This window comes from Cibotium barometz, chromosome 29 (assembly GCF_041138505.1).
Source record: "Cibotium barometz isolate CiBa-2024 chromosome 29, ASM4113850v1, whole genome shotgun sequence".
Taxonomy (NCBI): domain Eukaryota; kingdom Viridiplantae; phylum Streptophyta; class Polypodiopsida; order Cyatheales; family Cibotiaceae; genus Cibotium; species Cibotium barometz.
In genome coordinates this window covers 20,387,841-20,397,542 of record NC_141074.1, presented here as the reverse complement: position 1 = coordinate 20,397,542, position 9,702 = coordinate 20,387,841, and the positions used below count along the sequence as shown (strand labels likewise).

The following is a 9,702-nucleotide window of genomic DNA, read 5'->3' as shown; positions in this document are numbered from 1 at the left end:
ATATCAAGAATTTACGTCAATGGATTCTTGTTTCTAAGGGATTAGAAATCATGGACTAAGTGCAATGAAGTACCTGTCTACCACAAAACAAAAGAAGTCTAACATGTTTTAATAGTAGGTAAAAGATCCTTGCCCCCTCTGCGCAACGAATTCCGGGATGCTATAGCAGCGGAAGTAGCACTTCTTGTGTAGGGCATAACCTCTCACCCGGGGCCTCCCCCCACGGATATCTGGACAAGAGGCTAATCCCTCGGTTCTTCCGAAACCGAACCCGAAAAAACTTCCCTCGCCCAGAAAGCGCGGGCAATTCTTCCAAGATATTTTATTCTAACGTAGTCAAGAGCCTTAACTAACCAAACTGATCCGACTGAACCTGTAAGTCATATGGTCCAATCAAGGGAAGAGACTTGCACTTGGATCATCATAGAGAGCAATGCTTTTTTCCTCGTCAAGAGGAACAGCCGTTGATTCTTTTCCATAGAACAAGGACTATCTGGGATTTACTTCAAAAATTCTAAGACAAAAATTATGTTATGCCAATATATGGACACCATGGAAAAAAGTAATGTGAGTGGCCTTTCGATACTTATCCTTTATCAAATTGAAGATCCAAGAGTATATGTTGTTTCAATACTTAAATTGAAAGCCCAAGAGTATATGCTGCTTCTCCTCTCTATCCAAAACAATGTGGTGATTTTGATTATTTAATCAAAGTCTCTATATCAAAGGATATAGACATTTCAACCTCAATTCATGACATAAAAAAACTATGTTAATTACATGTTTCTACCCAATTAGAAGAATTTTTGTCTTACATCCTACTTTGTCTTAGAATTTTTGAAGTTTATAAATATAATCATGTTCCCAAAGAAGAAGAAGAATTTTGTACTCATCAACTCATTTTTTGGTGTTGAAAAAGTCTTTTAGAAGAATTGGGTATTGTTTTGAAAATGGGGATGCCCTATGATTGGTTCTTTTCTCTAAAATTCAAAGCATGGAGGTGTGTCTCCTATTATTTTGTGCTCGTTAACTCAACTTTTGGTGTTGAAATTTTTTACAAGGATTGGGTATTGTTTTGAAAATGGGGACTCACCATGATTGGTCCCTTTCTCTAAAGTTCTTAGCTCTAGAACGGAGTGGGGTGGTGGGCATTGCTTTGAAAATGGGGTGCCCAATAATTTATGGAAAAGGTGGGTTTTCTGCATATGATTCATCCTACGGATGGTCCAATTTAGAATACTAAAGACTAGATGAATATGACAGATAAATAAATGGTTGGCTAATTCAGTGTTTCCTCTTAAGCCCATGGTGAAAAGGATTCATAAATCACTATTTATTTTTATAAGGTTGCTAATCCCTTCTAGAGTGATTTTAGCCTACCAGAGAAGGGGGTTAAAAATGTAACCTTGTTAAAAAAATTCCTTCACATTAAAAGGGATTAACTAAAAAATATTATTTTATTAATCATACAAGTGCCCTTTTTGTGAAGGTTTTCTTTAGTTACCTCCTTTCTTATTTCAAAATCATGATATACATACATACATACATATATACATGTATGTGTGTGCACGAGTGCACATGTATATCATGATTTTAGTCATTTTTAAAGATACATATGCTTGAAAATTATTATTAACCTATGCTTTGTTCTTATTCAAATCTTCAAAAAAGAATTGTATTTATGTGAAAAACTATGAAATATAATTGAAAGGTAACCTTTGCATTAGGGCGCCCATATATTGAATGGCAAATTAAAAACTTTACCCTTGTTCAAGAATACACCTTCTTACAAAATAATGGGTCCCCATTTGCAAAAATAAACGCTGATTAATATACGAGGTTCATTTGAAAAAAGTTAGTTTCTAGAACCTTTGTTGTAACCAGTGTTTGAAAAAAAAAAGCATTCTAATGTATTTTTACGGCCAGAATTAAGAAAAGTCGACTGAGTTTTTTAGTAGCCCTTATTTTAAAAAACGATTTTTTTATATAGTCAGTTATAAATCACCATAGAGTAGGGATTTTGGAAACAAAAATGGGAATTGGTTTAAAAAAATGTTTTTTTAAGCACTTGTTTTTTTAATTGCTCCTTTGATCAGGCCTGCTCGATACTGTCCAGATGTCAGTGTCCAGTTAACAGTCGTGTTAAAGCTGTGTATACGATGGGTTGGCGAACCCATCGTACATGCTTATAATCAACCCATCAAGGGTAGGTACCTAACGAGGCCCCCAAGACTTGAACACAAGACTTTGGGAGTAAAGACCAACCCTCTACCAAATGAGCTAGCACTCGTTGGTCCAGATGTCAGTGTCCAGGTACCTAACGAGGCTCGATACTGTCCAGATGTCAGTGTCCAGTAACAGTCGTGTTAAAGCTGCTCAGTCTTTTCCCGAGACGGCGACAGCACAGAAATTAGAATTGTAACTCGACAGTGCTTATATTAAAGATCTTTCGGTGTCTGCTTACACGTGGCCAGACACTCCACAGAGAGGTTCACTGTTTTCGCACGGAGCAAGAGGGCTCCCCTTCGTACTGTTCCATTATGCCTGCGGAGCAAGCTCATGCTTCCCACCAGCGAGGGCACTTCGTTGTCGTGCCATGGCCGGGCCAAGGCCACATAAATCCTCTCATGCATCTATCCAAGAAGCTCGCCACGCATGGCTTTGCTATAACCTTTGTCAACAACGAATACACTCACAACCGTGTCATGCCCTCTATCCTCCGGCAACAGCAAGAGGAGGCGCCGGGGGCGGAACCTGCGAAGCTGGATATTAAATTCGTTAGCCTACCGGATGGCGTCGCCCCTGAGCACACTCGCACGAGCAACGTGCCAGAGCTATCCAGGGGGGTTCATCGCAGCAGCGCCGCCTTTGAGCAGCTCTTGCAGCGCCTCGAACCGCCGGTCACGTGCATCATCTCCGACACGTTTGTCCTGCACACTCAAGACGCCGCCAACAAGTTGGGCATCCCGAGGGTGTCCTTCTGGACGCAGTCTGCTGCGAGCTATGCGGCACACCTAGCCGCTTCCAGAGGCTTTCGCCTGCCATCAGGTAAACCGTATAGTGCCGGCATCCCATTGCAAGAATTCATGCTCAGTATGACAACTTAGCTAGGATTAAGCACGACAATTTTGATGATATAGGTTGCCCTGTCAACGAGAAGGTCATCACCAGCATCCCCGGAGCTCCCCCGCTACGGATGATAGACATGCCGGGCTTCCTTCAATGCTGCGACCCCTCTGACTTTATGTTCGATTTCGTTACTCGCCCTTTCCTACGGACACACGAGGCCGCCTGCGTGGTCATCAACACCTTCGACGAATGGGATGGCCACACTGTGGACGCTCTCCGCAAGCAGCAACCCGACTGCACCTTCCACACCATAGGCCCGCTTCTCCCCCCCGAGTACTTCTCTGGCTTGCAACTCAGCATGCGGCCCATCAACAAAACGCCGGCCCTCTGGCCCGAGGACTATGACTGCCTGAAGTGGCTGGACAGGCATTCGCCCGCGTCCGTCCTCTATGTCTCCTTTGGCAGCATAACGGAGCTCTCCGTTGAGGAGATGCAAGAGTTTGCTCTGGGACTGGAGGCCAGCGGTCTGCCTCTGCTCTGGGTGCTCCGCCCGGGTCTCCTGGAAGGCGGCCACTCAGCTGCACTCCCGCTTGGCTTCGAGGAGAGGACCAAGGAGCGCGTCCTCATCATCGACTGGGCGCCTCAGCTGCATGTACTCTCCCACCCTTCCGTAGGGGCCTTCTTCACACACGCAGGGTGGAACTCCACCTTGGAGGGCGTTGCCCATGGTCAGCCCATGCTTGGCTTTCCCTACTTTGCCGATCAGATGCTAAACTGCAGATGCATCGCTGATCTGTGGGGCAACGGCCTCGCCTTCGAACGGCACGGAGAGGGCCTTCTTACCAGATCGGAGGTGGAGAAAAAGGCCAGAGCTATCATGGAAGATCACAACTTGCGAGAGAGGGCGCTTGAGCTCCGCGATGCAGCAAGACGGTCAGTGGGCGAGGGAGGATCCAGTTCTATCAATTTCAAGCTCGTTGTCGAGGCCACTGCCCGCCTATCTTCCAAACACTGTTTTAATGGATGAGGTTGCTAATACTTGTTGCTAATATGTTAACACAATACAACGCCCGCAATAAAGCGCCATGTATAATAGAACGTTGCTCCATGTATAGGAGCGCCCCATGTATTGGATTTGTTGTTGTGGAACACTTAATTGCACATCACCTAAAGCAAGAAAGCCATCGTTGCCGGTCTCATTATTTGCACGCACAAGGCTCTGCACTTTGTTCCATAATACGTTTTCATAATTTGCTACTAAGTTGTGATACAGTGGGTCGGGAACGAGAGAGACGATAAAAAGGAGAGGAGAAACGAGGGAGATCAAGAAAAGTGATGGGATAGCTAGTTTTTTTTCTCCATAGAGATTTAGAATACTATTTTAAAATAATAGTGGTGGTTGCATTAGTTACAACTAGTGGGCGAGACCCGCCTTGTGTTTATATATATATATATATATATATATACACACACAAAGACATATATGTATATACATACATACACATATATATATATATGTGTGTGTGTATGTATGTATATACATATATGTTTGTGTGTATATACATACATACATATATACATATATGTGTGTGTATATATATATGTGTAGGTATATGTATATATTTGTGTGTGTATACATATACATATATATATATATATGTATATCACACACACACACATATGTATATACATACATACACATATATCAATATTTTTTTCATATATATATGTATGTATATATATATATATATATATATATATATATATGTATATCACACACACACATATGTATATACATACATACACACATATCAATATTTTTTTCATAATATATATTTAATTATTATATATACATATATATGTATATGTATATCACACACACACATATGTATATACATACATACACACATATCAATATTTTTTTCATAATATATATTTAATTATTATATATGTATATCACACACACATATGTATATACATACATACACATATATCAATATTTTTTTCATAATATATATTTAAAACACACACTCATGCACGTGCACACGCACATATATACAGATATATATATATTCTAAATATATATGTATTTAAATAATAAACATAGAAATTATATATATATATACGTATGTATGTTTAACCTGTTGCGAAACAAGGAAAAAATTCTCGGGAAAATTTTTCATCTTGAGACAGTGATGGAAAATAGGTTTTAGGACCTCCCCATCTAGGAAGTTCCTAGCATACACTTTTTTGGAAAAAATATCTCAGAGGTCACATGTGTATAATGCCTACGCTAATTAGGACAACGGACACCTGTTTGATCCAGCGAAGAGTACGCTAAGCCCCTTGAGGCTGTAATAATGGGCTTTGGGAAAGTATAAAAAGTAAAAAATAAATAAATAAAATAAATAAAAATTATAATTGCTCATTAAGGAGCATTTAGACACTCCGACATGGCCACGATAGAGAGACTAGTGCCAGGGATCACACAAGGACTAAACCCAATGGCTGTCATCTTCAAGCCATTGAGATCTATGCCGTCGATTCACCTCTCCTAAATTACTCATTAAGGAGCATTTAGGCACTCCGACATGGCCACGATAGAGGGACTAGTGCCAGGGATCACACAAGGACTAAACCCAATGGCTGTCATCTTCAAGCCATTGAGATCTATGCCGTCGATTCACCTCTCCATGCCATTGGCCATGTCTATAACAAGCGTGTCATCAAGTTTTACACCCCCTATGACTTTGGTTCCACTGGGCTTTGGTCCCTTGCCTAACATTCCCACAAATCCTATAAGTACCAACCCTTTCTTGGATGCCGACACCTTGGACATACTGAGAAGTCTAGGAAGGGGGGTGGCCAAAGAACTCACTAAGTCTCTTCCAACAAGAGCACTCACATACGACCTCAATGATTCATACAGAAATATGACCGTACAAATTTCCAAAATTATGAGCAAATACGACGGAACAATAGACCTTGTTCAATTCATTCAAATGTTTGAACATAGATGTGAAGTCTTTGGAAATCCCAACTGTCCCACTAAGGTACATGTGTTGAACTTATGCTTAGAGGAAAAAGCTACTCGATGGTTCATTGCATTGATGCCATTGATGAAGACCAACTTCAAAACCTTGAAATTAGCCTTTATACATGGCTTTTCCAGAGAAGGTGATCGATGGAGTGCAGTAACAGAACTCTATTCAATCGAGCGTTAACCAAATGAATCCATTAGAGATTTTATCCTTTGGATAAAACTCTTGGACTCACATTGTGAGTCATGGAAAAAATTAAATGATGTTCAATTGAGGAGATGTTTCATGATGGGCTTGAAGAATAACAGCTTACACAACTTGATCATTGTATCCAATCTGGAAACATTCGATCAATGTTACAAAGAAGCAATACGTTTAGGTGACAACATGCTAGAAGATGAGCATGCTACGAGGTGTTTCTCATCTAAACTAAGTGAAGCAATGGCAAAAGAAAGATCGATCTCAAAATTAACATTCCCTGAATTTTATGCAGCCTTGCTTAAAACCTTATAGAAAACATCTCTAAGAGAGGATAAAAACCTTCAAGCCCAGACATCCTTAATGCCTCTAAAAGTGAGGAACGAGATGCCTTGTGTTGAGTGTAATCACTACGACCATCCCAATCCTCATTGTGCATACAAGGCACCTGTCCTTCTACACTGCGTATATTATAAAACCTTTGACCATGATACTAAAAATGTCCTGCTTCATCCACAATGGACTCAAAACCTCCACCTCCTGTGCACCAAATAGAAACAGTCCAAGGGATAGAAACTGCTCAGGGAGCAGTTGATCGGACACTTCAGTGTTTCTATTATCATGGACCTCACACAAGGTAGCAGACTGTACAGTTTGGAATACTTCCATGCCCATAGTCACTGACACCTTGCGACCCATGTGTGAACAATGTGGCATTAATCACATGTTCCAAGATTGCCCAAGACGAGTTGCTTCAATGCAACTTGTCTCACAAAATATAACTCTTAACATCTTAAGTGTACAAAACGGGCAATTATCCACAGTACCCTTGAATGTGCCAAGACACGAGAAATAGTCAGAAGGAAAGCAAAAGCTAATACCTCAACATGGATAGAACAACATGCTTTAAAACAAAACCTAAAAGATAAAAAAAGACCTAAACCAAAGAAAGACAAGGGACAAAAAACTATTGAAGCCAAGGTCGAATTAAAAGATAGAGAAAAGGAGTCTATAAAGGACATAAACATGAAAGAGCCAAAAGCTATATAAGATGTAGAAGCATCCACATCAAAGACCACCACACAAACCTCAACACCCATATGTACAACACAGGATACAAAAACCCAAAAGAAAATTTGATCTCGTCGCATGGGTAAACATATTGAAAATTTGACAAACCAAAGAAAGTCAAAGAATGAAAAAAGTTCTAGTACATCACTAAGTGAGGATGAAACAAGTTCTTACTCTTCGCTCATTGCACCACATAGACCAATCAAGAAACTAGAACCCACCCAACCACCCCAAATGGATAATAATGATAACATGACATATGCGGAACGCAAAAAGCAAGCTCACAAGAGCATACTTAGCTTGGTTGAATGTCTTATAGGGCCACCGGTTGTGATTGAGCCTCATAATGCCAAACCTAAAACAGCAACCAAGATACAAAGCCTAGAGGAGTACCACTTTCCCTTTCAAGAGGAAGACATACTCTCTACAGAAGAGTCATTTGAAACAGACTGTATGAACTATAGGCTTGAGAAAGCACCTGAGGAATTGGATAATTCCCTTACAAGATTAAAGCAGTCTCTTAAAACCTCATTCAGTGGAATGCTCTTCTCTCATAATAAAGCTAGCATCACATCGGCACTTGCACCTTTAATGGCTCAACCTGAGTTATACAAGGACATAATGAACTCCATAAAACAGGACTGTGAGGATTTGCAAGTTTCCAAACAGCCCTCATTAAGAATTATCAGAGGGCCAAGTGTGCTTGTGTACGCATTGGGTACTCTTGAAAAAGTGGGACCCAAACAGAGGATGAAAGTGAATGGGAATATGAAATAGACACAGGATCTAAAGCTGAAACAATAACCAAAACACCCATGGTTCCTTTGGAAGATTCTATCATGGTATGGTTGGAGTTCCCTATAGGCAATGATGTTAAGCACAAACGTGCATTGATTAGCCCTCGAGCGAGTTATAACATCATGACAATAGACACTTGGGTGTCTTGGGACAACCTAAACTCATCCCTACAAGCAATAGCCTTGCAAGAGGAGCTAATGGACAAAACATTGAAGTTCCAGGCTACTTTAGATACACTACTCAGACAATCGATATGGATAGAATTTACATTCCATGTTACCCTAGATTCCCTTGAGTATGATGTCATCTTTGGTGGACCTTGGATAAGTGAATTGTTGTATTCACTACATGAATCGATGTAAACAGTCACCTTGAATACTTCTATAGTAGAGGCAATGTACAATTGCTATTAACAGGAGGAAGAAACCTTGCACGAGCTCGAACTTCCAGCATATCTTACTGAAAAGATCCCTAGGATTTTGGTTAGATTGGAAATTACAAATAAAATCACCACAGCTCAAACACAACTTTATCCAACACGCGAACACGGTTCTCAACAACATTTGACAAGAATCCTACCACACAAAGGGACATCATCACAAGCCAATTACTTTGAATGATGAATGTTGCTTTAATGAATCAAATGAGGAACTGAGAATCACCATCTCGTTCTGATGATTAAGTCTATGTTCCTTCGGATCCTTCTCTCTCGTCTCTCCCATTATTAAAATCTCTTAGTGTCCCCACTAACAAAAATCACATGTAACTTTGCCAATGATTGCCAAAAACAAAGTGGGCCAAAAAAAAGGCTCACACAAAAATAAAAATGCAATCATTTGCAAGACCCCCCACCCCGTTTAGGAATTCCCAATACACAACTAACCTCTTCATTCACATTAACTAGATTTTCTTATTTCCTCCGGAGGAACAAAGACAAGTGAACATTAAAGCCATCGACAAGCTTGTTCATTCTCCCCACACAAAGGTCGTCAACGCGCGATCATGTGGATGCAATCGCCCATCAGGAAGGGGAGAATGTAAATCCAATTATAGGATTAACAAGAGCTACTACCATTATATTACATAAAGGAGTCATGGTAGATACACCAAAGGGTCATACATTCAAGATATAAAGCAATAGTTTCCAAAGCTACAACTTGGACGGGTGCTCGTAATTGTGTGACGGAGTATTTATGGTGATTCTCGCTTCAAGAGTGTGTGGCAGCAAGTTAGGACAGCAAGTTAGGATGAATTCCTAAGTGATGTACCTCATGGATATATTATGAGAGTAGTCATTGTAATAGAGCAATAGGCCTCTTATGAGCCTAAAGTGCCCAGCCGGCCATAGTTTAAGTGAGTGTGAACACTTATGGCTATGTATATAAGTGAATTTATCTCATAATACAACATACTCTCCCATTGTGGAATTGAGTCTTGCTCTTGCTAATCCTCTTACTAATCTCTCTCCCTAATGCATGCTAATGAGTGTGTGTGAGTGAAGTGAGGTGAGAGGAGGGACGAGGAC

At 40.5% G+C, this 9,702-nt stretch overlaps 1 protein-coding gene across 1 annotated transcript; it reads left to right on the top strand.

Annotated features, from left to right (window-relative positions):
• Nucleotides 1-2,455: 2,455 nt before the first annotated feature.
• LOC147621953 (linamarin synthase 2-like) lies at nucleotides 2,456-4,266 on the top strand. Its single transcript, XM_086822970.1, has 2 exons — nucleotides 2,456-3,048; nucleotides 3,141-4,266. The coding sequence occupies exons 1-2, from the start codon at nucleotides 2,541-2,543 to the stop codon at nucleotides 4,094-4,096; spliced, it is 1,464 nt and encodes a 487-aa protein (XP_086679096.1). The 5' UTR covers nucleotides 2,456-2,540; the 3' UTR covers nucleotides 4,097-4,266.
• Nucleotides 4,267-9,702: the final 5,436 nt, after the last annotated feature.

Excerpts from the sequence above, each read along its gene's own strand:
- LOC147621953 (XM_086822970.1), top strand. The coding sequence starts at position 2,541 with ATGCCTGCGGAGCAAGCTCATGCTTCCCACCAGCGAGGGCACTTCGTT. Across the intron at positions 3,049-3,140 it reads AGGCTTTCGCCTGCCATCAG|GTTGCCCTGTCAACGAGAAG; the intron begins GTAAACCGTATA and ends TTGATGATATAG.